The sequence below is a fragment of the Oxyura jamaicensis genome, chromosome 12 (assembly GCF_011077185.1).
Source record: "Oxyura jamaicensis isolate SHBP4307 breed ruddy duck chromosome 12, BPBGC_Ojam_1.0, whole genome shotgun sequence".
NCBI lineage: Eukaryota > Metazoa > Chordata > Aves > Anseriformes > Anatidae > Oxyura > Oxyura jamaicensis.
In genome coordinates, this window is record NC_048904.1 from 12,651,308 (window position 1) to 12,678,908 (window position 27,601).

General features: G+C 51.4%; 3 protein-coding genes across 5 annotated transcripts in view; 1 reads left to right on the plus strand and 2 right to left on the minus strand.

Moving 5' to 3' along the window:
* Window positions 1-144: 144 nt before the first annotated feature.
* On the minus strand, window positions 145-15,228 carry P4HTM (prolyl 4-hydroxylase, transmembrane). Its single transcript, XM_035337700.1, is given in 10 exon segments — window positions 145-480; window positions 1,725-1,848; window positions 2,441-2,531; window positions 2,672-2,857; window positions 4,460-4,622; window positions 5,590-5,686; window positions 6,322-6,512; window positions 14,759-14,840; window positions 14,922-14,973; window positions 14,975-15,228. Coding segments are annotated over 10 exon segments (1,419 nt in total). The 5' UTR covers window positions 15,184-15,228; the 3' UTR covers window positions 145-256.
* LOC118173286 (secreted frizzled-related protein 5-like) lies at window positions 8,014-11,529 on the plus strand. The gene is made up of 4 exons (XM_035337701.1): window positions 8,014-8,910; window positions 9,312-9,484; window positions 10,252-10,338; window positions 11,005-11,529. Exons 1-4 carry the CDS (start codon window positions 8,585-8,587, stop codon window positions 11,337-11,339), a joined length of 921 nt encoding a protein of 306 aa, XP_035193592.1. The 5' UTR covers window positions 8,014-8,584; the 3' UTR covers window positions 11,340-11,529.
* A 679-nt stretch (window positions 15,229-15,907) lies between the features above and the next one.
* Window positions 15,908-27,601, minus strand: part of ARIH2 (ariadne RBR E3 ubiquitin protein ligase 2) — a 29,982-nt gene continuing 18,288 nt past the window's right edge. For 2 of the 3 annotated variants that reach the window (XM_035337958.1, XM_035337959.1), the window contains 11 exons: window positions 26,231-26,378; window positions 25,387-25,508; window positions 24,633-24,742; window positions 23,472-23,589; window positions 21,998-22,048; window positions 21,888-21,909; window positions 20,239-20,390; window positions 19,034-19,177; window positions 18,615-18,683; window positions 17,767-17,850; window positions 15,930-17,288 (listed from right to left, as the gene is read on the minus strand). In XM_035337958.1, coding sequence (XP_035193849.1) covers window positions 17,217-17,288; window positions 17,767-17,850; window positions 18,615-18,683; window positions 19,034-19,177; window positions 20,239-20,390; window positions 21,888-21,909; window positions 21,998-22,048; window positions 23,472-23,589; window positions 24,633-24,742; window positions 25,387-25,508; window positions 26,231-26,378 — 1,092 coding nt within the window. In that variant the 3' untranslated portion in view covers window positions 15,930-17,216. Of the gene's footprint in view, window positions 17,289-17,766; window positions 17,851-18,614; window positions 18,684-19,033; window positions 19,178-20,238; window positions 20,391-21,887; window positions 21,910-21,997; window positions 22,049-23,471; window positions 23,590-24,632; window positions 24,743-25,386; window positions 25,509-26,230; window positions 26,379-27,601 lie in introns of all 3 variants that reach the window. The other variant, XM_035337960.1, reaches the window with a different exon arrangement.

Sequence of the window (27,601 nt, forward strand, 5' to 3'; positions counted from 1 at the left end):
CCCCATCCCCATCCCCGTCCCCGTCCCCAGCCCCATCCCCATCCCGGTCCCCAGCCCCCGGTGCCCATCCCCGGCCCCTCACCCGCCAGCAGCACGTCCCCGGCGAACTCCAGCGCCGTCACCGGCGCTACCAGCGCCACCGACTCCATGGCCGGGAGGCGCCGCCCTCCCCTGCACGCTTTATTGGCGCGCCGCGAGGCCCCGCCCCCGGCCGGCGCGGGAAAAAGCCACGTGCTCGGTGCCCGCCGTCCCGCGCCTACAGCTCCACGTGCGCCCCCCCGTAAGCCTTGTCCACAGTCCACTCGCCCGGGCTCCCGGCCCCGGCCCCCGGCCCCCCGTAGCGCTCCATCTCCTGCTGGAACCGCTGCTGCCGCCTGCGGTTGGGGTCGACGTTGATCCAGTTGTTGGCGATCCACTTGGTGCCCTGCGTGACCAGGCAGCCCCCGTGCAGGGCGAAGTCATCCAGTTCTCCCACCCAGCCTGCGGGAGCAACACACGGTGTGAATGCTGACGCTGCTCCCAACCCACAGCACTTGTAAGGAGTCACCGAGCTACAAGCAGTGAGCTGGCTCTGCTCAGGTAGCTCCCAGTGCCCCTCCACCTTCACCCTACCCCATCCTAGCACTTACACGGGGGTCTCCATTGTGGCCTCCCCACATGCAAAATGCCTGTTGCCTCTGTGTCTCCACTCCACACAAGGGGCTCTTGGGTTCTGCTTTGCAGATGCCATTTTTCTCAACTTTCCTCCAAAGGGGAGGGTGACATCAAAGAGAGGGATGCTGCCACTGGAAGGCTTGTGGAAGTCAGAGGCTCAAGGCTTCATTACGCATCATGTTTCAGCAGTTCCAATCAATCCTCTCTCTTTATACAGATCCCATGGATTTTCTGTGGCAGCCTTTTGCAGCCTTTTTCCATTTAGGAACAATTTACTCATAAAAATACAACAGGGGGCAGTGATGGTGTTGATATTACTGTCCAACAGGACAAACAGCGGTTTTGTGACCTCGCTGTGGATTTTCTCAAGATGGAAACTCTAGCTGGGCTGTTCCCAAGAGACATGGGATGCTACATTCCTGCCTGCCAGTGCTCAAAACCCACCGTTGAAATGCTCTGGAGTCATGCTCACCAAGCAGCTTAGAAGACTGAGGTTAATCCCCCAGCCTGGCTGTCAGGGAAAACTGCACTGCACTTTGTGAGAAAGACAGCCCCAAGGCTGTGATATATCATCGGCCTGCAGCAGAGCTACAAAGCAGGAGCCGGCCCCAAGCACGGCAGAGCCCTGCGCAGGGTGGACCGTGCCTCCCTGTGCTGCTGAGCTTATGGCCATGCCTTTGTCTGCCTCCCCTCCCCACCCCTTTGGGCAACACCACATCAGTGAAGCACTTTGAATTGCAGACCAAGTTCCAGCAGGAGTTTCAGCTCACACAGCAGGGTGGAAGGCAGCTGGTGATGGCTAGTGCAGCCAAGGTCTTTGTTTGCTAGCTAGTCCCGTCCCCCAAAGACATCAGGAGCCACTGACCTACTGCCTATAAACAAAGGCTTTTCAGAGTCAGGAAGCTCCTAGCCAGCTGGTGACAAGTAGACCCTACAGTTCCCACTAGCAGGCAGCTACCACCCTTAGGCTCTCTTCTGAGCTCCCAGCTACCGCAAAACCCACAGAAGACGGCTGTCACCTCCTGCAGTCCTACCCTCCCCAAGAGCCAAGTCGTGAAGGGGAACCGTACCTTCTCCATCTGACAGGTAGTTGTACCAGAAGACAGCAGTGCCTTGCTGAGGTTTCACTCGCAAATTGCCCTTGTCACAGTTCTTCCGAGTATCTCGCAGGTCAACGTCATTCTGGATCAAAGACTGACCAAAAAAAAAACAACCAAAAAAACAGAGAAGGTGTCGTAAACAGAGCTGGAACAAAGCATGAGGACTGGGTTGCCTCTGCTGCCAGCCATCACCCTGCCCTTTGCTTGAATGCCCCACAGGAACAGCTCAAGGCTGACAGGGCTTTCACAACCCATTTGCAACAGCCGATTTCAGCCCCCTGGAGATCCCTGATCTGTTTCTGAGCAGCTGCCCGTTCCTTAAAGTGCTGCCTGACAGCAACACAGCATACCTGGAAAGATTTATCCTGAGATAAATCTTTATCAAGATTTTCCTCGTCTGAGGAAAATTGCCCAGATACAAGCAAGCAGGACCTGCGTTACAGCAGCAAGGTCAGAACACCCCTCATGCGTCTTAGAGGGGAAGAGCTGTAGTTGCCAAAGCCCTGCACCTCTTCCCTTGGCCTCTGAGCGAAAACAGTGCACGTGGAGCACAGCTTTCCCATTTTCTGTCTGTGAAGGCTGGTGTCCACCAACCTCATGCACCCCTTCTGCAGCTAGAGCGAATCCAGATGCTCACGGGGGGCCTCAGAATCCCCAGGGGTAACACATAGGAGAGACTCACTCACCATCTCTTCGTACGTCCTGTTGTCAGCTATAGGAAAGACTGTTTCTCCTCCCCCGGTCACGTTGTTCAGGTAGAACAGCACTGTCACATACCTGTAAGGCAGAGCGCAGTGGCTGTCAGGGGACGCAACCACAGCAGGAGACGCACAGGGCTGTCCACACCCTGCCCTCCACCACGCATAGCTCCGAGGCATCACAAGACATGTGGTTTACATCAGTTTTTTTTCCCTTACCGGCATGAGGTCTCAAAGGGAGCGCTTTCATTGGCGACCAGCTTGGTGTGACTGCAGGCGGTCTCGGGGAAGACAGGGCCGCTGTCCATGTGGGCATGGTAGTGGCCTCCTTGGTCGTACCGCACAACCTGCAGGGGCTCGCTGTGCTCCACAATCTCGGGGGGCAAGCGAGTGAGGCGCATTACCCTGGGAAGAGGAGAGCAGAGCAGGTGAGGGGAAGGCAACTTCGGTCTGGTCAGCCGCTACTCCCGAAGCACCGAGTACATCCAGAGAAAGAAAACCCCCTTCCCCAAAAGACCGGAGAGACGGATGGGCTGCAGGAAGCATGCCAAGAGATAACTAGGTCCTTACAGATCTGTTAGACCATCAGCATCAGCTCAGAAACTCCTCGTCAAGGTTAATAAAAAAACAAAAACGAAGGGTGCATCTCCAGCAGGACTGCTCTCATGAAGACCTTGCTCGCTCAGAAAGATCCCTCCTGTGTGTGTCCCTGGAGCCTTCATGTGCCATCTCATCGCTTCTCTGGACTCCTGCACACCACCTACAGACCTCGGGGACAGTTAGCAAAGCACAGGGCCCCTGCTGAGAGTGAATGAGAGACTAGCTCTAGGAATATTCTTGTCACCTAACTCACCTTTCCCTGTTGCCTTTTCAACAGCCTCCCCCCAGGGCAGAGGGGCACGGAGGGCTCGGGGGTTTTTCCGCTGCTTACATCTGAGATCATCCCCAAGGCAAGCAGGTACCGCTTGAGACCTGCCAAAGAACACTTACAGCTCTGAGAATTTGGACTGGTGAAGCCCTCGGGGTGGGCGCAAGGGGAAGGCCACACCGAGTCGGGATGGCAAAGCCCCTCCAGGCACCACACAGTCCCACGGAGGATTATAACAGCATCCTTCAGCACCGTGCCTGCGGGTCCACGGGGGCTTTCTAACGCTGGCAAACCGAAGAGGGTAAACGCAGTATGCCAGTGCCTGTGTGTGCCGGCTCGCTGGCACGGAGAAAGTGGCAGCCACAGTCTGTTCTAATTAAGGCAATATGCGACCCCATTCTCCCTCTGGAATGTGCTGAAGAAAAGGAGTGGCCAACGGCCGTTTTCAAGCCTAAGGACAGATTTTACCCACCCATGTCCTGGGCGAGGACCAGCACCACAAGAACAAGAGAGTCTCCAGCCAATTATCTGAAACTCACCACAGCTAAACGATTTGGCCTGCGAGCTGGGTTTCAGCTCTTCCCAGTTCCAAATCTGAGGCGAAGGGAAAGATTTGAGGTTCTCCCATCTGCTGTGAGACGCCCTGCCATCCATGCACTCAGATGATTAAACTAACTCGGTTTTCTCAAGATAAAGTCGTGCTTATTATTCAGTCAGCTCTGAACAGCTATGACAGACTCCAGTGAAATGCATGAGTAACTAAAGCAAATGACAGTAACGACTGGCACCCAGACAGGATTGGAAATGGGCAGTTTCTCCCAGTAAGCTCGTTTACTAATTAGAATGAATTATTTCATATAATGCCAAGTCTTCTTGGTTTTATAGGGCTGTTCCCAAAAGTGAATGGATATGCTGAAAGGTTTGATTTTTCTTTTTCCTTTTCCAGGGGACAATACAAATTCTTGTTTTAATGAGAACCTCCTCTCCCCATTTCATGCCCGCGTTCAACGCTCTTTATACTCCAGATTTTCACGCAATTAGGAAGTGTGAATATTAACAAGTCTGCCACTGCATCTCCCAGCACAGGTGGTCCTTTGGCCTACACAAACCCAACCGCCCCTTGGCTGCTCAGCCCTTACCTTTGCCGTATGGATCTCATGACCTGGTGCGCCCCCTCGCCTTGGTACAGCCAGGTGTGCTGGCTGTTGCGCACTGAATCGCTCGTCTTCACTTTCTGGCTTCCCATGTACTTGTGGAAATCACGGATGTTCAGCTGCTTGAACTCCTCCAGACTCAGCACGCCTGTGGGGAGACAGCAGAAGCAGGCAGTAAGTACACTGCTGCGTGCTGCTGGGGCTGCTTCCCGGGCACGCAGCACCCGCAGGCAGGAGGAAGGACTGGCCACTGAGGTCAGCCTTGGGCAGCTCCTCAGGTGCTGCTCATCATAACCAAATCATCCACCGGTCTTATTTCTAGCGTCCTGCTCACGTCTCCCTGTCCCCGCTTCCCCTTACCCCACGTGGTCTTTGATGACGCAGTGCCACATCCAGGTTGTGACCTGGTCCCTTGGTGGCACGCAGCGGCCTAACAATGGGGGGAAGCAGCACTCTGGAAATGAGGTCCTGCCAAGAGCCCTTTATCAGGACCTTCCATTTGTACGTGTCCACAGTGGTGGAAAAGCCACTGACGACTCAGTCATACGCTCCTGCCCCTGCCAAGAATGCCATCAGCCCGGGGCACGGGGTGCCTTCCGGATATTTGGGCATTCACACGGGTACTGCTTCAACTCCAAAGCAGCTCCTCTCTGGTGCTCTCAATGCCAGGTCACTGGAAGAGAGCATGCACAGCCTGTGCATTCACTTAATTTGATTAGGAAATGAAGAGTTGCTTAATTGAGGACGCTCTAATTAGAGCAGCAGAGGTTAGAGTGCACGTCCAGGCCAGCAGGAGCCCTTGGGAGACCAGGGGAAGGAGGGGCAGAAGTGGCCTCTTGGGATACAGAGAGCTGGCAGCAGCAGGGAAGGGGTTCAGCACCAAAAGCTGACCCAGGCGACCACCACATCCACCGATGCCACCCTCCCCTGCCAGGGAAGCAGAGCTCTCAGCCAGCCGCTGAAGTCTCCCTGCAAACAGGCAGGGAGCAGAGGGAGCACCTTAAAGCCTGCAGCCCACAGGCCTGGGCAGGGACATGGCTCTTGGTCCTCCCTGTGGGGCTGTGTGACGAGTCTGGCACACCGGGACCCAGGGATTCCCATGGAGCTGCTCTTACCGTTCCCATCAGGATCGGCCTTGACTGCAGTGTACATCTCTCGGATGTTTTCGGGAGTCATCCACCTGCCGTTCCCCAAGCGGGTGTGGGTCAACACCTGAAATTCAGACAAGGATCAACCAACGGGCACTGGTTTCCTGTGCTAACGCAACCCTACAACTTCCCTGCTTGAGGCCTGGCCAACTCTCCTCTGCAGAGCATCAGTCAGCCAGGCGTCAGCACATCACTGCAGAAAGGCTCGAGTGGGAATCACCTGGCAGCCACCCACAGCGTGCGGGTGATCTGCACTGTTATTTCCAGGTTAGGTCATGGCAAATGACTGCTGAGGCTCAGTTAACCACTCCTTAGGTGAAGGGGGCTCTTTCCCCTGAAGGGAAAGTAAAACTGCTGATGATAAAACTGAATGCTTTTACTCATCTGAGATAAGGGCTAAGAACAAAACACTTCCTCTCCAAGCAACATCTTGGAGAGCCCTCAGCAAGCTCTGACCTCCAGAGGAGCGCCTGGGAAGCGACGTCCTTCAGCCTGCCCGGATGCACCCGGCCATACAGGACAAGGGTGCTGGAGAGCTGCGGGCAGGGTGCTCGTTATCCCCCTCCCGGGCTCATTAATGTGGGAGACTTTGCTGATGTCCTGTCAGCTGTGGGAAGGTACAGCCAGCTCTGTCACAGGCTGCACAAACAGAACAAATTCACTTCACGAGGATACCTAGCAAGAAGGAATCCACTCTACCTCTTTGAGCTGCAGCTGCCCATCCTGATTGTGGTCAAGCAGATTGAAAATGTCCATCTGGCTGATCTCTATCATTTCCATGGCTTCTTCATAGTCATCCGTTGGTAGGATCTGGCTCTTCTGCAGCCCCTTCAGCTGTGCCAGATGGATGATGAGCTTGCATTCCTCCTCTGTCAGGAAGTCTGGAATTTCTGCAGGAAAAGTGTGAGCAGCAACAGAGACTGAGGAATTGTTACAGTGGGACCCATACCAATGGCAGGCCACCCAAAAGAGAAAAAGAAATTTAGGAACTTCCTAACAAGTCAGGGGGGTGGGAGATTCAAACACATCCACCCTTCTACCCGCAGAGCTCTGAAACGGCACGCAGCACACACCGGAGGGCGGAGGCGGGTATTTTTACAGCAGCAGCTCCTAAATGTTTGGACCCTGGGGTCAAGCCCTGAAGTTTCTTGCAGATCAGCACAATGCACAAAGGAGAGAACAAACACGGGCATATCGCTGCATATTATCACTTCAAAGGTTACGTGTGGACCGCAGTCTGGGAACGACTGCTCTGCAGGAAGGGAGGCCAGAAGTCTTTGCAGTGGAGGCGGTGATGGCCGGGATTTCAGGCTTCCTTGCTCTCACGTGGAGCAGGCAGCACTCAAAGAACCAAATGCCTCTCGGGGGAACCTGCCACACTGCTCTACTGTGAAACTCAAACAGCAAGGAGACAGCTTCCTGCCTTATTCCCATTCGTTCCCTTGATCCCCGACTAAAAGCCATCTTCCAATGTGTTACTGAAGTGGGAGGCACTGCACACTGCGGATGCTGTGCTCCGTAGCATCCCGGCATCGCTGCCTTTACTTTGCAGCACGACAGCAGCAGCAGTCACACAATCCTCAGATCCCAAGCAAACTTTAATTAAGAGAATTTAAATTAAGCCCCCGCTGATGACTGTGAGGCTGAGATCTCTAGCTGCAGGGTGCACTGCACACACACTCGTGCAGCACTGCGAGGTGGTTACACGGCTGGGAACATCCCGCTGCCTGGCTCCTGTCACTGCTACGGCTGCCTCATTCCCGGCTGCTGAGGCTTCTGAAGAGGGAAAGAGCAACCATCAAAGCAGGGCAGCTTTAAGTGCTTCTGGACCCAGAGCCCTGCAGCCCTGCAGAGCTTCTGCAGGTGTGTGCCGAGGACACGTTATATCCCAGCCACAGCAGCAATCCTTCAAAGGGGGAAAGGAAAAAAAGTTAATTACTTCCATGACCTTAACTCAACCCCATCTGCTCCAACAGTCACTGCGCAGTTGGCTTCTTGCTAAGTACAAACCAGAACTAGCCCTGTAGAAATGAAATGAAGGCCCAGAAACACAATGCAGCCGGCTGTATCCCTAACACCCTCTGAGGAAACAATTTCCGCCCCCGGCAGCACGGAGTCCTCGGAGCAGGGGATGCTTCAGAGCTGGAGCTTCCGCCGGCCGGGATCAGCTCGGTGGCACGGCACCAGGTCAGAGCTAACCGTACGGGCTGGCAAGCGACGGTCCCAGTATTTCCAGTTTCCTCAAACCGGGCTAAAATAATGACGGCTTCTGGAATCTTAATTACGTGCCGGAGGAAGGACAATCCCTCTCTTCAGCGGGGGTAATAGGATTTCATAACGAAGTACAAATCGTGTTAGCCAGGAAGCGCTCTGTGCCAGGCAGGTTGCAAGGTGAGGGGGTTTCCAGCTAAGCGCCGGCAAGCCGGAGCGCAAACAGCCCTGCTGCACAGCTGTAAATTAGTTCCTCAGCTCTGCGAAACAGTTAACTTCTGGCTGCGAGACCATCCTATCTCCCTGCCCGCTCAACAATAGATCCAGCTAAACAAATGCCTCCTAATTGACTTTGAGCAACACTTGATTGCTTTTACCAAAAAAAAACAAAAGAGAAGAAAACATTGGGGTTTATGAAATAATGACTAATCCCGGAGCGAGAGAAAGGGGATGGGCTGGCACGCTGGTGTCAAACAGAGGGCCCCAAGACACACGGCCAAGCCATTCACCCCTCCCCGGCTGCCCTCATTTCCACACCTGCTGATCTAAGCCAAACCCCTGCTAAAATCCAAACAATCGGGGCCGCTGGCAAACGAAAATTGGAGCATTGTCTTCCCCATGAGGGCTCTGAAAGGGCCGCACTTAATGAGGATGGATCGTCACGGAGGTGGCTCGCGGGCTATAAAAGGCAGCCCGCAGTCCGCAGCAGCTCAGTCCGGGGTGCGCCGCTCGCTCCGAGCCCGCTCCGAGCATGGAGGCGGCCGGGCGCAGGCAGCCCTCGAGGCGGGGAGGCCGCTGGCTGCCGGGCCTCCTGGTGCGCCTGCTGCTCTGGGGCTCCCCGGGGAGCCGGGCCAGCTACCTGAGGAGGTCGTCCAGCTGCACGGCCATCCCGCGGGGCATGGCGCTGTGCTACGACATCGGCTACTCCGAGATGAGGATCCCCAACCTGCTGGAGCACGAGACCATGGCTGAAGTGATCCAGCAGTCTTCCAGCTGGCTGCCCTTGCTGGCCAGGGAGTGCCATCCCGACGCCAGGATTTTCCTCTGCTCCCTCTTTGCCCCGATCTGCTTGGACAGGTAAGAGGTTTTTACGAGTTATTTCAGCCGTAGCCAGTATTTCAGCCCCAGCAGCACAACTGCATTCGCCTCCTGAGACAACACACGTGAAATCCGATCATCGCGGCCACTTCCAGGCGGCGCTGCCCTGCGCAGCGAGGGGACGCAGGATCACCCAGCAGGGACCTTCCCTCTGAGCATGAAACACAAACACTCCTGGCGGGGGGGGAGGGAATAAAATTCCCATCCAGTTACCAAAAAACAGCCTTTTGTTGTTTGCTCCCTGGGCTGGCGTGCACACCCAAGACCCCACGGCGTGGCGGTACACAACACAACCCCGTGGGGTGGGCAGCGCGGCGACGGGGCTGAGCCATTTGGCTGCTGCGAGCCCACCCGCCCTGCCATCCCGCCTCCCTCCCCAGGCTCATCTACCCCTGCCGCAGCTTGTGTGAGACCGTCAAGAGGAGCTGTGCGCCCGTCATGGCTTGTTACGGCTACCCCTGGCCCGAAATCCTCAACTGCGACAAGTTTCCTGCAGACCACGAGCTGTGCATCTCAGCGGTCTCCACGGACGAAAGCTCCTCCAGCAGGAGAAGTAAGGGCTTCTCTTGTTCTTTTTCCCTGCGCCTTGTTTGTGCTCCTAGCACTTCTGGCTGTAAGCTACATTTAAAACAGAAATGGAAGATTTGTTCCCTGGGGGAACTCCCCTGTGACTAGAGAACGAGCAGAGCGCTGACTGAAGCTCGTTCCCTCGGGTGCTGTGCCCGTCGGTCACCTGGGTGCCATCAGACCCCGCGGGGCTCGGGGCGGGGGGGAGAAAGCTCTGTGAGAGACGCAGCAGTGCACGGCGTGCGGTCTCCAGGAGGTGAGGGGTGCTTCCAGCTGAGCTGGGACACTGCAGCCCTGGTGTTTCTGCTTCACTCGGGGCTCACAAACATGCAGAAAGTTGTTTTTTTTTTTCCAAGCCTCCTCTTTAATTGTTAGGAAACAGCACAAAGGGGCACGAGCCTCTGCAGAGGTGAAGCTAATGGGAGAAAAAACACCCCATTTCGGCCTCACCGGGAGGAACCTGGCCACACTGGCTGCTTTACGGTTTCATCCCAACCAGCCGCCGTTTGTTAAGCACTTTCACTGCTGCTGCAACAAGCAGCAACAAACGCAAGCCGAAACAAAGCCCGGCGAGCAGTGCCCGCCCCAGCCACGGCAGAGAGCTTAACTTTTCCATCCCGGCAGCCCGAGCTGTCCCTCGGGGACTGGGTCGCTCCAGAGGACGCGCCGTCCCAGAACTGCAAGCCAAATTGTTTTATGGCTTTTCCAGCAAGGCTTGACAGGGGTGGTGTAACCACATTTCTGTTGCAGCAGTGCCCCGAGCCAGCTGCAAGGACTGCGAGCTTGAGGAGGCCAGCACCGCCAGGGAGATCCTGGAGAACCTCTGCGCCAACGACTTTGGTGAGTGCACCACCTCCTTCTCATCTTCCTCCTCCTCCTCGTCCTCCTCCTCCTTCTCCTCCCAGTCGCCGGCACTGCCTCCAGCAGCCAAGTAGTGGCATGCACAAAAAGCAGCTTGGCCACAAAACACTACTCGGAGGAACTGCAACTTTTACAGCAGATCCCAGAGATTTTCAGTTCTCAACTTACTGTTAAGTAGCAGGACGACGACCCAGATCCGGGCAGCACCAAAGGGGAAGTCTTGCCTATTTTCGGTGGGCTCTGATTTGTTTTCAGCCTGTCTGCTAAATGCAAGCACTGCACTGGTTTTCTCAGAGACCAGCATTTCAATGATGCCTATAAAACCCTTCACAAAGTCCCCGTTAGCTATTTCAAACCGCAATACCATCGTCCCAGTAGTGCAGCCCTCCCTCTCCCAGCCCAAGCAGGTGACAGAACTGAATCTGCTCAGTTTGCTGGCCTGAAGTTTGCAGGATATTCTTTGGAATTAAGGGCTCACGACCTTTACAAGAGAAGTTACATTCCTGGGGAACTGGCAGCCATGTCATCCCAAAATCCCAGCTCAGAGAAAAGTCCGGTGATTTGCAGAGCCCAGGACTTGGGTGCACGCGCTTGCTTGTGCCGCTGCTTCCTGCGGGGAACTAACAGCTCTTTTTCCCCCTCCAGCGGTGAAAATCCGAATCCTCAGGAAAAACACGACCACAACTGTCTCGGACTTTGACCTGGACCCCTCCAGGGTGGAGGTCCTGAAGCACGGCCCGCTCCTCCGAACCGAGATCCCAGGCAGGCTCCAGCAGTGGCTAGACATAGACGCCACCTGCGCCCACAACATCATGAGAGGCACTCACGCGGGGGTCTTCGTTGTCAGCGGAGAGGTGCAGAGTGACAAAGTGGTGGTGAACAAGGCCTACGCCTGGCAGAAGAAGAACAGGAACCTGCACCAGGCAGTGCGGCGGTGGAAACATCACCGCTGCCCCGAGCAGGCTGGCAGGAAGGTCTGAAAACCTCGACTTCAACAAGGAGGAACCGCTCCCTTTCCTACGGCTAGAAAACTCCTCTTCCTGGCAGTTGGTCTTCCGGAGATGCACAGTATTTTTAGGTGATTCAAAGCAGTCATAGCCAGCAGATAGGGCCTCACCACACATCCCTGACAGACCCCTAGAACTGTTTTACTGAGACAGAGCTCACGGACACAGCCCTCACACGCCCCTCTCTCCAGGTTCTGCAGATCCAGGACTTACGGTAACATTGATCTTGCCCTAGTGCGGGCTCCCTTTCTGTCCAGAGATGATGCTGAAGTTTCCCTGACTGATTAGAGATGCTTTTTCTGTAACGGAGCAAATACTTCACTTTTGAACAGCCTGAAGTAAATTACAGGGGGAGAGGAACCCCCCCCCCCCCCCCCCAGGCAATGCCAGGCCCCCTAAAAAATTAATGCAACCCTCATCTCCTGAGGGACTCAGGCTGTCCCCGCAGCTCGCTGCTCGGGCGTTCGCAGGCATCTGCGCAGGTAAAAGGAAACAGCCCTTCTCGAGCAGGAAGGGCACACAGCAGACAGAGATGAGGATTTTTGCTCCAGTGGGGACGTTTTTTTACATGAGAAATTCCATTCGGATCAGAAGATTCTGGTAACTGCAGAATTACCGGGGGTACCAGCAGAGCCTTGAGAGAGCAGAGCAGGGCTGGGACCTCAGCTGCTGGAACAGCTCCGCTTCGGTTTGCAGCAGCGGTTTGCCTGGGGCTCGGAGGCGAGCCCCAGCCCGGCAGCAGGTATTTCTGCACAACCTAAACTCCCTTCTTTGCACATCTTCCCCCTGCCACCTCAGAAATGTTACACGTCTGCCTGGCCTTCCCTCTGCGTGCAGAACAGACAGAAAACGGGGCAACACCCAGCCTCGCGAAGCTCTCTGCAGGTCACTCTCTCACCCAAGACTGTAATTACTTTCAGCAGTGAACGCAGCCATAGCTCGACACGACAGAGCACGAGGCAGAGCACAGCCACCCCTCATAAAACAAGCCGGAGTTCTGCTGCCTAACGAAGCATCGTCCGCGGAAAAGTTTTCTACACTGGATTAAACTTGGGACTGAAATCAGGAGACGACAGAAAAACAGCTTTGGGGATAAACACGTCCTTCCCTCTGCAGAAGTCGGCAGCCTCGGTTGTGGAGAGAACCAGCAGCTTTGGTGGAGACACATTGCCTCCCTGTGCTCGGAAAGCACACCAACAGCCCGAGCAGGGATTGTGATTCAGCGTGGGCTGAGATTCGCACTCACGACGCTCACACCGGAATTCAGCTGCGCCCTGACATTTGTGCAGCGATTGCTTCCATTCCCCGAGGCTGAGATGGAAAACGCTGTGGGATTTCCTATTTTTATTCCTCCCCGCTGCCTTGCCTTGCAAACTGCCGCCCAACGCGCGGAGCCGACTGCCAGGCGGTCCCTGCAGCGGCAGACTCCTCCGAACAGACTGCATTTTGAAAACACAACAGAACAAGTAAAAGCTCCGAAGGTTGAAAAGGCTTTGTCTGATATTTGTTTTCCATTAACGGGATTATTTGATTACCAGTGTTTCCTAACTAAGAAGCGCACAGATGGTCTGACTTACAAGCTTTAGAAATGACGTCTCATAGCCAGAGGGGAGAAAAAATAGGGCAGGGACTTTTTCATAGCTCCGTGAAATGCACTCGGGCTCAATGCAGATGACTTTACCCACGTTTAAAAAAGCAAACCGCAAGTTCCCTGGTGGTGCCCAGCCCCATGCTCCAAAGCACAGAGCTCACATTAAGCCATTAACGAGCTGCCTGCAGTCCCACTACAGCCTGCTTTGCTCAAAGCAAAGATCACAGGCCAGCCGCCCGATTCCTTAAATTGCCTCTTGCACGCCACAACACTTCTTGCTAAGAGAAACCCCCAGAACTTCAGGAGCCAGGGACTCCCGGTTTCGTCTAACACCGCCACGTTAAATCCACACCTCCACTCGTTTAAACAACAGCCGTGCAATAATTAGCTTTTAAAAGATAGTTTAGATTGGTGGTGTTTGCACAGATAGGGGAGTCTCTGGAAGTCTTTTAAAGCCGGGGCTGGCTCCTGGCAGGTTCATCTGGGAGATAAGAGCGGTCTTGCAAGTCGAGGTTTCTAAATAAGGGCCTCCCTATCGGAGGAGAGAAGGGAACAGACTTGTGTGGGATGTGAGACGTTGACTGTCCATGGCCGTCCCCTGAGCTTTCCCTGATGCCAACCTCAGAGGGCAAAGCCTGCCCCAGAACCTGCCCCAGAGGTGCCAGAATGACACCCCAGAGGCTGGGGGATTACTGCTGCCAGGAACAGCCGGCCTTTATCAGCTTCAGCTCCTTCCTTGCAGGCCGGGATCAGCTCTTTTACATGAGCAGTACCAGCGGGGCAGAGAAGGTGGAAACAGGAGCAGGAAAAGCAGCCTGATCAGCCCGGATCCTGAGCCTGGCCATTCGAACAATCTTGTGAATGCCGAGGGGTACAAGTGTGTCAGTTTCTGAGGGGTTTGTGTGTCAATTTAATGATGTCTTCCAGAGAGACACTTAGGAATTTGCAAACCAGGAGTATCACCTATGTAGAAATGACAAGAGAACTCTGTATATTTCCTACAGATACCTGTTGCATTAAAGGACCTTAATAAGAAACTTATCTGACTTACGGCCAGGTTTTCAGTGTGTAGAGTCAATTCTGAATCGCAGGATAACTCGTACTATTGATAAAGCACCTAAAAGGCTCTCAGCATCATCTCTGTCAGAGACAACAGGTTTGCTCTGACTTTGTAGTAATAGCTACTTCATAGTTGTTTGTCCCCCCAAAATTAATTTGTATATTCTCGGCCGATTTTCAGAGCACAGAGATCAATCAGAGAGACTTTGCCAACCGCTGCAGGAATCACAGAAAGGTAAAGGCGGCTTTAAAATATCTGAGATAGGGATGTTGTGTGGGTGTGCGCCAGGGCAGCCAGAAATAAAGACAAATCTAGAGCAGGACGCAGAATGGTGGAAGACATTAAGTCTAGCACTCCTGACGTTCTTCATCTCCTCGGCACTGAAGCACCAAGTCACTTCACCACCGTTTGTTGCCAAACCCTCGCGCGCCTCCTGTCCCTCCCTAACACTGAGGGGCTTCTTCGAGGTCCTCTGCAGCACTCGTCTTCAAACTGGCAGTGGGTTGGGGGGACCCAGCGAAGCCTAGAGGGCCAGCCTTTTAATCAGTCGCCAGCCTTTTAATCAGTCGCCAGCCTTTTAATCATGCTTATGGCCAACCTTGCCGTCCACCTTGCAAGCACCCTTCCGAATCCCAGGGTCAAATCCCGAGGGACGCCCACCCCGTAGCTGCCCCCCACGGCCCCAGCCCCTCAGGGAGCCCAGCCGCGGGGCAGCGCCTGGTGCCCGGTGCCGGCACTCACCGAAGAGCAGCGGCTTGAGGCTGAGGGTGCGCACGGCGTGGGCCCTGCCGGGCACCAGCTCCACCCGCTGCGTGTGGCCGACCTGCGGGGAGAGCGGCGGTGAGCGGCGGTCCTCCCGCGTCCCAACCCCCGGTTCCCTCCCCCGCGGTTCCCCCGGCCTTGCCTTGATGCCCTCCAGGCGCGGCAGGGCGCGGGCGGGCGGCGGCGGCGGCGGCGGCACGGGGGGGGGCGGCGGGCGAGCCTCCGGCGTCCCCGGCGCTGAGGTGCACGAAGAGCAGCAGCCCCAGCACGTTGAGCACGTAGAGGTGGGCGAACACCATGAGCACGAGGAAGTAGGGCCGAGAGCACACGGGCCGCGGGCGGCCCCCCGGGGGGCCAGGCAGCGGGGGCCCCTCCGGCCCTGCCGCCGCCGCCGCCGCCGCCATCAGCGCGTCGCGGCCCGCCAGGCCCCGCGCGTCGCCGCGGCAACCGGGCGGCGTGCTGCGTCACCGGGCGGGGACACGGCCCCGGCCGCTTCGCCTCCCGGAGCTCCCGGAGCTCCCCGGCTCTCTGCGGCCGCCCCACGGCCGGGTGGTCCCGCTGGGCCGCGCGTCCCGTGCGAGGGGAAAAGGGGCCTTGCCCGCGGCCGCTGCGTGGCATCCCCGTTCCTTCACCGGGGAAGGGAGGGAGGCAGGAGAGAGCAGCCCTCTTCCTTTGAAAACCTCCGCTGGGAACAAGCAGTGGGCACGGGGTTAGCTCCTAGGGCAGATACTGCTCTTAGAATCTCTCGTTCAAATCTACCCGCCCAATTATACCTGCTGCAAAAGCTTGCCCCATGTCTCAGGTACATGAAAAGGGCCCCATATGCTGACACGCAGGAATTCAGCATCCCCCCCAGCCCCCCAACTTCAACCTTTGTTGTTTTTATATAGCGTCACTTCACAGAGTACGCATCAAAGGCAACGTTTCCATACACAGCATGGAAGAGAACACCCTGATGTCCTCAACTCCGAGGCTCCAGTTCCACCTTACCAGCCGCACACCCCCCATTCCTGGTGCAGGTGACACACACACGCCTGTGAAATCTGAACACGTGGCCTGCTTCCTACAGCAAACAGGCAAGCATCAACATTTAAGCAACCTTTTTTTTTTTTTTTTTTTTCTTTTAACGTTAACCCCTACCAAGATGAACTAGGTTTTCATATTTTTATTTTAGTGTATATTTTACATTAGAAAAAATGTTAATAGAAAAGCTCCACATGCTCCTAACAACCAATTTTCTGATAAGTCCTCACCAGTATTGAGACTAATATACAAATAAATTAATTTTGCTAGTTAATTTCCTGCCTGGCTTGGTGCAGGCTCTGCACGAGCAGTGCACCTGTGTTCAAGTGCCTGTCCACATTGCCAACAAGTGCCAGGAAGTGCGTTGTACATAATTGTTCCTCCTCATAACGTCGTGGAGTTTAGTTTCACCTTGATGAATGGGATCAAATTTTCTCAACCATGTTACCCAGCAGGCACAAGTATTCTTTACCAGGTTGCATGGATTGTTTCACCCTGAAAAAGCCCCAAGCTTTGATTAACAACTGTATGCTACTATTTCCTCATCACTCACTTTGGCAATACAACACCCTCCCCACAAAAACAAGGAAAGCAAAAAAATCTACATGGAAGACCTAAAATTCATCAAATGCAGAATGTGACCTGGCTCAAGGCATATCCCCCCCCCATGGGTAACCTGCTCCCTCCCCTACAATTCCTCCGTTCGCTTTTCTTTGAGCAGCAGGACTTTGCACAGCTGATTTACAAGAAAGGAGACGTCGCATGTAATCATTCTAAATCACAGCCACTGCTGGTACTGTCAGGTCAGACACAGCAGCAGCCACTCTTAACACCAGCCGCTCTCCTCATGCAATGCCAGTGCTACAATGTCCTGGCTAAAGGAGCATCAGGAAATATAGCCGAGTTATTTTGTAGCCTCCTTCCCTGCCGAGGAGGATTTCTGGGTCAGAGGAAGGGAGCAGGAGAGAGGGAAAAGCCCGTTAAAATTTACCAGCAGATTAAGGAAAAACACTCCACTGCCAATTTATTTTTAAAAAGGGTTGTGTGTTATTCTAAGGTTTGTCTGTATAATTGTACAACCGTTGAAAATTACATAAATCGTAATGATCTAATACTATTAACAGCCATTCAGAGAAAAACTCCCTCCCCTTTTGAAACCATCAAGGGCAGGAGGGAAATGTCCCAGGAAATATGCCAATCTGAACTCTGGCCTCTAGCCTGGCAGAAACAGAAACAGAAAGATAAGAGAACAAACTGGACTAAGATGTGGTGTTTGCATGTGTCTGACTTGCAAGGGGAGGGGTGGCTTTGTCCTTGGCCGTGTTCTCCCAGAGGCAGTGCCTGCTTATCCTGGTGAAGCTGCCATCACTTCACTTGCTGCTCTCACCCCTGCACTTTGTCATTTCCTCCTGTCTTATGTGTCATGGAAGTCTTTCAGCAGGGTCCTTCGTCTCTGCTCCGCTATGTGCATCTGATTCTCTAAGTCCTGGTAAAACAAAAGGTAGAAACAGTTAGTGTGAATACCCCAGATACAAGTACATTTTTTTTAGGGACTCAGCTCATCTGATAAACACCAACCTTCAAGCTTCACATGCACTCTGGATCACAAGCAGGATCTGATCTTGCTTCCTTTTGACATAGGCTGACCGCAGTTACCCAGCTCTTGCTCTAGCTAAAAAGCCATGCACTTAAGGAATCTGCTCTTAACCAGAGGTCCACAGGCAGCTTCCTCCACAGTTTTGCTGGTCCTGCTTCAGTTCTCCAGGACTCACTGCAGCCCTCCCTCCGCTCCCATAGAGCAGCGAGCGTTCCATTTTTACAACACCCACTAGCTAAAGGAAGAACAGCAAGATTCTGGGTGTAGTCTCAGCATCCTCACTTAACTGCCTTAGCTCTCCTGCAGAAGTGGTAAGCCTGACCATTACAAAATCTGGCCAGCAGGCTCAAGCAAGCAGAACACTCACCCCTCTGTCATAGCTGTCTGCTCGCTCCACCTTCCATGAGAGATTTTCAATTTCCGCTTCCAGCTGGGCCTGCTGGTATTCAAACTGCAAACAGCAAAATTAGAGACAGCAACAAGAAACTGGCTTAGTGGAGCAGCCTCATTCCACAAGCTATATTTGAGGAGCAGACAAATGTGTTCTGCTGCCAGCTGTGCTGGCAGAGCAGGTTTGTGCCTCCTCCCAATCTGCCTTTAGTTTCCAGGAGTTCCTTGTGTGAGCACTCCCCAACCTGCATCACTCAAAATTAACCATGCCAGCCTAGAAACACTACGAGCCACAAATACCTACGAAGTCAGCTCACTCTGCCAATAAGTGGGTCAGGAAATGTTCTTGCGAGCAGCTCTGCAGGCAGAGCTGAGGGACTGCTAACCACTGCTGGGAGCAGTAACTTGTTCCACTGGCACAGTCAGCTCCACCAGAGAACGTCTGTGTGCAGCCTGAGAGAATGCACATGATGCTATGGGAAGAGCTTGGATAATAGCCACAGCACTGTGACAGTCTTACCAAGGAACAAATGTACACTTCAAGAATAAAAATATTTTGGATAAATTGCTTGTTAGTGAAAGTGCAGTGCTGCCCTGGGAAAACAACGTAACACATCAGAGGACTGAGCTGCTGGTCCACTCAAAGTGAGGAGAAGAGTTGCAAAGCCACATATGTTTGTCCTGTCCTTACCTCAAACTCAGGACTACTATTTCAGACACTCAAGCTCTGGAATTGTAGGGGGATGTCTGTCTATTCATTCATCCCAGCATGCTGCCAGCTACACCCCACAAAGCTGTAAGCGAAAAAAGAGCAAAACATCTTACCAGTTTCTTTCTGGGACCAGACTCCATGTAGTAGGCATATGGATATGTGTACTGCAGGGTATAACGACACTGTGCGGGGGCGGAGGGGAAGAGAGAGAGAAAAGAAGGACAAGAGCTCAGACCTGGAAGTCAGCACAGTCAGTTCTCTACAGTCACTACAGTGAGCTACCTTCTGACAAGGATGACTGGACACTTGATGCTGGAACTTCCTACACCTTCCTTGGAAGGATTTGTACAGTTAAATGTAACCTTCCAGAGGTCACTTCCAGATAATTTTTGGCTAGTTCATGTCCTAGAAAGGAGGTACTGTCCCACACAGCCATAACCCCCAAATTCCCTTCCTCTCACTAGGTGTTGTGAATTTAGCATTCTCGTGTGTAGATTCTCTTCTCTGCACCAAACAAGCCACAGCTACCCACCTTTGCAAGGAGTTTTGCAGCATTTTGTAGGTATTGCCAGTCTATCCATGTTCCCAAGTTGTTCATAACTCTTTCCTGGATTTTTTCCTGGATTCGCTGGTACGTCTGTGCCTCCAGCTGCAAGCTTTTATTGTGATTCTCCCACTGCAAGGGGTGGGGAGAAGGGGAAAGAAAAATACAGCATGAGATCAGAATACTTTTGCTGTAAAAGCACAAGCTCTAGCAAGCAGAAATCAAAGTGGGACAGGAGGCAAGACATGCTGTGGGAAAGAACAGCAAGGGAGCGGCTCCAGTAGCAAGTAGCGGAGGCTGTGTACAACAGACTGATGGCAGGAAGAGCAGGGAGCAAACCCAGCTCCGCAGAACGGGAATGCCCTCTGGTCGCACAGCCACTGTGTATCTGACACCATGGAGAGTAATAGTGATTCCCCTACTTAAAGGATTTCTATAGAAAGGACAAGAGTTCAAATTAACATTTAACACGGGCTCAGCGCACTCTAACATCCACATGCACGCTGTAAGCATGGCCATTTCCCAAAGCCTGTTGCTCTAGAGAGCCAAGAATGAACACATTTATTTTATCACAGGACTTGGCTCATAGTATGAAAATAAACTCATTTTAATGGGGAAAACAAGTGCACTGAAATGCAGCAGAATCGAACTCTACCACATTCTCTTCTAGAGATGCTGTTCTAGAATTGCACCATATGTCCAGGTGCATTGAATCAGCTGCGTGGACAGAGGTGCTGTGACTGCAACTTCAAAAAATGTGATTGTGTGACATTTTAGGAAAGCTTTGCTACAGCCAATGGAGTTTTGAACATAACAGAATTTATTCTTTGTTTCTATAAAGACATACTGCAAGGAACTGAAGCTCCCCAATCCTGAAAGGAAATAACAGGAGCAATATCTACCTACTGCAGCAGCACTCAGCCTGCAGGAAAACAATATAGTGGCACAGGGGTAATACTGATTTTCTCTAGCACAGGGAAATGCAGGAGCAAATGTGATTTGCTTTGGGGATGACATTAGTCATTTGGATGGGACTCACAGGGAGGGACTGAGTAAGAAAGAACAGGGCCTAAAAATTCAGCACAGATTCTCTTTGGGCAGTTTCTTGCACGGAGATTGCTGGCAATGACCTTTGCACCAGGCAGGGAGCATTAAAAGGCTACAGCAGCTCTGGCCAAAGAGATGTCTCCTACCCTCTCAAAATAGAACAAGTACTTCTTAAGGGCCTCCCTGGCCTGTGCTTGCTGACTCTGGTTTACAATATCAGGATTCTCTTTGTACCGACTGCATTCGTAGTACTCGCTGCCATGAGTCTTCCAGTCTCCCAGACACATCCAGCAGAAGTCTGCAGAAAACAGTGAAAAACCCACTGTGATGCACAGAAAAAAAAACACATCTCTAAGAGAGAAAAGCTTCAGGAGACACAACCCATCTGCTTTCAGCTATTTCTGCTAAGCCAAGAAACATACATTTTGTATCATCTTGCAAAACAGAACACACCAGTGAGCCAAAAATACCAGCCTGTCTCGAAGATTTTCATTGTACAGCCTCCTGTGCAATTACGGAAAGTAAACCCTGGAGTGCTGCATTCTGTACACCAAGACCCATGCACAGATCTTGTGCTCTGCACAGGCTGTCACTCCAGGTTAAAGAAGAGGTGGGCTGTGGTCTTATTTGTGAGATGCATCCTCCCCACTGCTGGCGTGCTGCCCCATGCGCATCTCTGGCTGAATAAAATACGAACAATCAAATCCAAAAGGAAACTAACTCATGCACAAGTCTGCCCTCAGCTCTCTCAAAGAGAGAACTACCTGGGTGACTTCAGATATCAGTGGTTAATAACACTTCAAGTTAGGAGCCACTGAACTGGGAAGAAAGTGGAGGAAAGAGAGCAATAGCAAAACCCGTTTAACAGTTTCCTGATTTCAGAGCGAGGCTGTGAGTGTTCTGCTAGAAAGGAAAAAAGATGGAGATTAAGTTGCTACAATAAGAATCACTTTTGTATCACTGATTATAAGAGACTGAAATTGCTATTTCCAGAGTTCACCAGCCTTCTCGAGTGCTAGTCACCATGGTACCTTTGCACTTGCTTGCTCACCCTTGTCACAGAGCTCCATCAAATCACATCCAGTGCTGCTGAGGACCCCAAAGCAAAGGAAATGAGAAAGGACAGCAATCTTTAATCATCATCCAAATAAGGTTCTGAAATTATATTTCCTAGCAGCACACAACACAAAGGGCCTGAATACAAGCTATCTTGCTCCAAGGCAACAGAAATTAATTCTGCCACGAGAAGATCTGTACAAGAACAGGCTGTCACTTTGGAGGAGCACACAATGGACCAAAGACAGTTTGGCTGCTAATTGCACAGGGGTGGACTAAGAAATCCAACAGATAACATTATGCGGAACAGTTCACAACTCCTGCAGTTTCAGCTGGGCTGTGCCTCATTATTTCTACCAGTGAGCAGAAGGACTTAAGCTGATCTGAGTAAAAAGATCAGTTCTGCCAGTATTTTCAGCTGATGATAAATACATTTACATGGCAAGCATTTAATAAGGTAATTTCCACTGTTAATATTACAGCAGAGATGAAGACTTCTCTATTTATTGGACATGTCAGGGAGAGGGAGCCAAACTAGCGCTGAATCAGAACCCAGCTGAGATCATAGACAGTGGGGAAAAAAGCTATCACGCAAGGCTGTAATTAAGACCTTGTTCACTTTTTACTAGGGAGGGAAAAAAGAAAATCGGTTGGTGTTGCCAGTTCACCTTCATAGCACAAAAAAGAGAACATCTCTAACCCCTATTACTGAGAAAAACGTTTTCCAAATTCTACTTACCATGCTTGCATTTGGAGCATTGCTGAAAGAGAAGACAGGAGGCACTGGTTAGTGGGAAAAAAATTCTGCCTAGAACAAGGAAGATCTGATGCGTTCAGGGAACTGCTCACCATGTGATTGCAGCCTCCGTTCTTTTCAATACAGATATTGCACTTCGGACACTGGGGAAACAGAAGCATTTGTTAGACCCAACTCTGTCTCTAGCAGATTTCTGGAGAATGACAATGCTTGCATGATTATTCTACCCTGGCTTCCCCTCCCTCCCTCTTTTTTTTTTTTTTAAATATGCCTATGTGAAAATATTAACATATATACTCTTACTCCCACCAATTACTGGCAGCTCAATTTAAAAAGGAGTCAGAAAGCTGGGGATGTTACACAGCAGCACTGGACTCCTTGCTCCAGAAAACAGGTTTGCTGCTGTTACTCCTAAAACTGAAGGTCTCAGAGTTAGCATTTAGCAGTTGTCCAGGTACAGGCACACATGACAGTAGCTTCCACAGCTACTTGGACAAGATAACCAGCTCTGTATCCTGCCTTCAACAGCCCCTAACAGATGATAACTTAGCTAGTAGAAGAGAACGTCTGACCACAGTGAGCTGCACACTTCTTTGCTCCATCAGCACTCCACTGATGCCATGGGGTGTCAAGTTCAGCAACATTTTTTGGGTTGCATAGGTACAAAGAAGGAAGCGAGTTTTTTTTTTTTTTGTAAGTTTTAACAGAAGGTAAAATGTGTGCCACGGCAATGCTGAACGTAACAGAACCTTATATTTACAAATGAGCAGAGCAAATACAGTGCCATCACATGTTGACGTCTCTCCAGAAAAAGAAAGGTATTTAGGATCTCTGGTCTAAGTACTCTCTTTCCTAATGTAACTGAAGCTTGTGCCTAATTAGCACTGTCTTAATTGCTATCGGTTATGGTAAAACAAATGCCAGCTGACTAAGAACTATTTTGAATTCAGGCCACAAAATTCCCCAAAGAAACTTAAAGTTCCAGTCTACAGACAGCCAATCCAGCAGTTTATCTACAACCTTTTAAGACAATTCTACAGATAGAGTGAACAATATGTAGTACTACTTCTTTTTCCTGAGTCTAAATCTACCAGAAGTACTTCACCATCTAAGTTACAGATTTCATCTAACACCCTTTTGTTTTCTTTGCCAAATCAGGACTATCTCCCTCACCTAGTTCACAGGACTTCACGCAGGCGTTCAGGGTTAAACACCACTAGCGTTTACTGACTGTGCACGTCCTGCGCCCTCTCTTTCCATTTGCAATGTACCTTCGCCGGTCATTTTGAAGCAGCCACAATTCTGCCTTTTGCCCATGGGAGGGCAGCACACCTGGCTGCCAAACACTAGGTCTGGAGTGAGGACCATGCTGCAGGAGGGCAGCTGGACCTCCGGCACAAAGCATTCGCAGCACATTCAGCTGTGTTTTATCACTGTCCTTAGAAAGCTGTGAGAATTTACAGACTGGGAAAAAGCAGCATGCGATGCTAAGTATGTACACAGTTGTAGCTTACTTCCCAGACAGGACTAGAGGACAAGGGAAAACACGCAGGTGCTTGGCCTTACATCTTTAGTGTGAGCACTGATGTAGTTGGCTGTTTCGGAGTCATCTGCACACTTGGTGAGCCATTTCCGGATGGTAGCACAGTCTGTAGGTGCGTGGTACATCTGCCGACACTTAAAGCTTATCAGAGAAAAGAAAAGAAGAAAAAGACATGTCATATCAATTTTCAAGAACCGAGGTTTTCCTGATGACCAAAATCTGGGAGGCCAAGTGAGGGTAAGGGCTACAAATGCACTCGTCATTACCAGAGTGCAAAGACCAGGGCTGAGGCACTGCACAGTGAGAGCTCCGATAAACCACCACTCTCTTGTGCAGAAACTGGCATGAGAGCATAAAGGCCTTCTCTGTCAAAAACGTGTCTGAGGGCTGACACATCCCTCCCTACCGACTCTACCTACCTCTGCTCTAACACGGGTGTAGAGGCCTGGAGCATACCAGTGGCTTTACAAGTAAACTGACTCCAGTGACAGTTATCATCCTCCTGCATTAGCACAACCCAACCAGCCCCGGGTGAGCAAGGGCTGTTTGCACGGACATACCAGGGAGCTGGGGCTCTAAACCAGTTGTATCGCGCTCCACGGGCATTCTCAACAGCAGTGATTCTGGAGACCAATAGCAGAAGACACCTCAGCAGCCCTACAAGCTACCTTTTTTCTCTTGCCCCATTTATACTTGAAGGGAGACAAGGAACATTATGTTCCTATTCAGCAGAAATTTATTCTCCTGCCAGCCTCAAAACACACCAGACACTCTGGGCATCAAAAACTTGTAATAAGCCTAAAAACACAATAGCAGCAGATAGCTACAAGGCCTCCACAACCATTACCAGATTGTCTATCACTCACTATGACTAGTAAAATTTGTAACCTAGCCAACCAACTTATGAGAAAGGAAGATTTTTAATCCCTTTGTTACTCAAGCCCTGTGTTCCCTGATTGTCAGAACACCCAACTCCAAGGAGTTTAGGGAGCAAGGGGAAGGCTGACCACCTGCAGAAGTCAGACACCGAGTGTCCAATTACTCAAACTAACTCAAGTTACAAACAACTCTACCAAAGCATTTGAGATGCTTCTTCACACGCTGAATCTGTTGGCAAGCAAACGGAGTAGCTCTGAGGACAGCATATAATTTCCCCATGATCTTTAACCTTTTCTGTTTCTTACCAGAAGACCTCATTGCAACGATTGCACTGCACTCGCCGGGCTTTTGGCTCCTGTACCTGTATGACCATAGGACAATCTGCACCAGGACACAGCTGCAGCTGATAATGGCTCTGTGAACATAGCAAGGTGATAAGATCAGCAACATACGCAGAAGATCAGAAACATTCCCCATCCTCATCTTATGCCCCAGAATGAACTCAGCTGTGGTGCTGTTTCCTCCCACTTACTGAAAAGAAGTGACATCACTCTTTCATACTGCTTCCCTGTTTCTTTACTTTTCCCAGTCTGTTCCCAGTAACCAGAACACTTCCTGCACATTTAGCCTTAACTGTCTTAATATCAGTAAATCTCACACAAAATGTTATTGAGCAAACCAATCCAGTCGGTCCTTCACTAAGGTGAGGGACTTACTTTTCAGGGCCTAAAATATCTGTGGCAAGAGCAAGGAGGGCTTTAAAACTCAGACTGAAGTTTGAAGTTCTCAGCTGAAACACTGAGAATTCTACTTGAGGAAAAGAGCCAAGCACTAGCCAAGCAGTTACTGGGTGACCTTACAGCAGAATTTACTTTGGCAACCTGCTAGAGCATTTTGTCAGTGAGGCTGTACTACAGGAGCACCAACGTCATGTTTATGAGGGACAGTTCTGCTGCAGTTACTGCATTTCTAATCAGAGACGCAAGGCACCTCAAACAAAATTTCTGCAAGTCATTGGTGAATTAATCCAGGGTATTTTAAGTGTGAAAAAGACCATACCTCCACATAGTCCCTGAAGAGGTAGCGCCTGTATTTGTCTTTCAGCTCTTCGCTAGGCAGCAATGGAAACACAAAGTCTTCTGGTGTCCGAAGTAGGCAGTCCTGAGCCATGCAGGAGACCCCTGAGGAAACAGCGTTTCAGCACAGTGCCATTTGTGCTAAAAGGAGCAGATACGGAGATAGCATGCAACACAGTTTCCTAGGTGCCATCTGTTGTTGTGGCAGGAGGGACACAACTGTGAAACAGACCTAGCAAATCTATCAGGGCTGCTGAAAAGCTGAAGCCCAACTGTCTTCATGGAAAGATGACAGGGCACAACTGTATCCAGGATCAGTAAGTGTTTCAGCCAGGACTCACAAAGTCAGACACGTAGAGCAGAAAATTGCATGTTACTGCCACATGGGAATGAATGACAGGATACAAGAAGCCCGGGGCAACTCTGGCTACTACTGGCTTCTACCCAACACAAAGGGAACAGATGTTTGCATCCACACGGATTCCCAGGGCAATGCAACAACACATCTCCAGAGATGCAATCTCAAAACGCAGCAAATTTGCAACTTTTAGTTTGCCACAGTCACGCTCTTGAGATCACAAAGGGGAGAAGAGCAGCAAATGGATCTCTGGATTTGCAGGTTTTGTTAGGTGGGAGGAGAGCTCTCCAGGTGGTATGCCAACGCTCACCAGGGATTCAGGTAAGACTGCAATTTAGTTTTGTCACAAGAACCCACACCATGCTCCAGCTTCTCATTACTGAGATCTTTCAGAGCAATTCTGCCAGTTGTCTGCAGAGCAGCCAGCATGCCAAACACAGACCCACTACCGTACCCAGCTCAAACTCACCAACTCCGACGCCATCCTTGACGAGCACTGTACAATGCTGCTCCCAGCAGCTGCGACAGAACTGGTGCTGACAAGCCAGAGAAAGCAAATTCTCCTTCCGGACAAACTGCATGCACACTGCGCAGTGATGGGAGGAATGTACCATTGCCTGCGAGAGACAAATCAGCATTACGGTGAAAGCATCCCAGCTCCCCTGGCGAATTCTCACCTCATCCACAGTCACTTTCATCACCTTCACTGGGACAATGGTCTCAGATGAGCTTCAAGCCAGAACAGGTTCCTAAGCGACTGGCATGCTGGGGTGTTGCTCTGCCCCAGCAGTCAGCCCTTCTCATGAACCTCTTCAACCTCATGGAGTGCAACAGATGAACAGTCACTGAACAGCTCCTGCCTCTCGTCTAGTGCTACCCAGAGCTCACCTTTACTTTTCTGGTTCTTACTTTTTCCTTGTTTGAAAAGTGAGAAAAGAAATCTTTGTGTAAGTCCTTTCCTGCATTTACTGGTACTCTTTTTTAGCTGGGTCAGACTCGATCACTGTTCCACGGGCCATGAAGAGCAGCTAGAGCTGGAAGCAGGCTTAGCAATGCTCTCTTACTGGACGATGATTTTGGGTACCGTATTTGATATGCAAATGAAGGTACAGAACGCAGAGAGCTTATACAGAGAAAAAAGGTTGTTCACAGACCATCACCAAGTTCAGGGATCTTCTCACATCTCTTATTCTCTGCCTACACTGCATTTGGCAAAATAGGCTTCATCTCTCCAACTGAAAAGGATTAGAGGGGTTTGTTTCAAGTCAGGCATAATTCTGCTATTGCCTCACAAAGAAGCCGTCTGGTCTCCCCGTGGGTAGTGCAGAACTAATCCCAAGACAACAGATCCAGACTCTAACACGTTTTGGCTCACCCTTGGGACCTGAAGAACTAGGTCTAGTACAGCATTAGCAAAAGCGAGGCTCTACAAAGCTGTTACCAGCACTTTACGCTCCTATTTCCCTTTTCACAGAAAAGCCATATAATCACTTTTCACTGCTTAAACCTTTGCTACTCTTTGAGAAGCTCGTGCGAGGCAGACATAAAGCTGCCATGCGTGGCTCCGCATGCCAGAGACACGTAGGAGCAGCAGCATGAGTGCCCAGCCACATGACCAGTAGAGCTTGTTTTGTAGCATGACCACATGAAAAAGAAATAAAGCAACTTTGTTCTAAGCAGCCTCACTTACGGACAAAACCAAAATTGACCAACTCAGCAACTGCGCAGATCAACTGCTCAACTCGAGCAGCAAGCACACTACCTAGACCCTTTGAAAGCCGTCCCTTGGAGCTTTTCTCTGAGCTGTCCCTCTGTAGCTTCTCCCTGTGGGGTCAGTTGC

What these genes read in the sequence shown, in the direction of transcription:
- LOC118173286 (XM_035337701.1), top strand. Translation starts at nt 8,585, where the DNA reads ATGGAGGCGGCCGGGCGCAGGCAGCCCTCGAGGCGGGGAGGCCGCTGG. An exon ending in AAGCTCCTCCAGCAGGAGAA is followed by an intron (nt 9,485 to 10,251) that starts GTAAGGGCTTCT and finishes CTGTTGCAGCAG; the next exon opens with TGCCCCGAGCCAGCTGCAAG. An exon ending in CCTCTGCGCCAACGACTTTG is followed by an intron (nt 10,339 to 11,004) that starts GTGAGTGCACCA and finishes TTCCCCCTCCAG; the next exon opens with CGGTGAAAATCCGAATCCTC.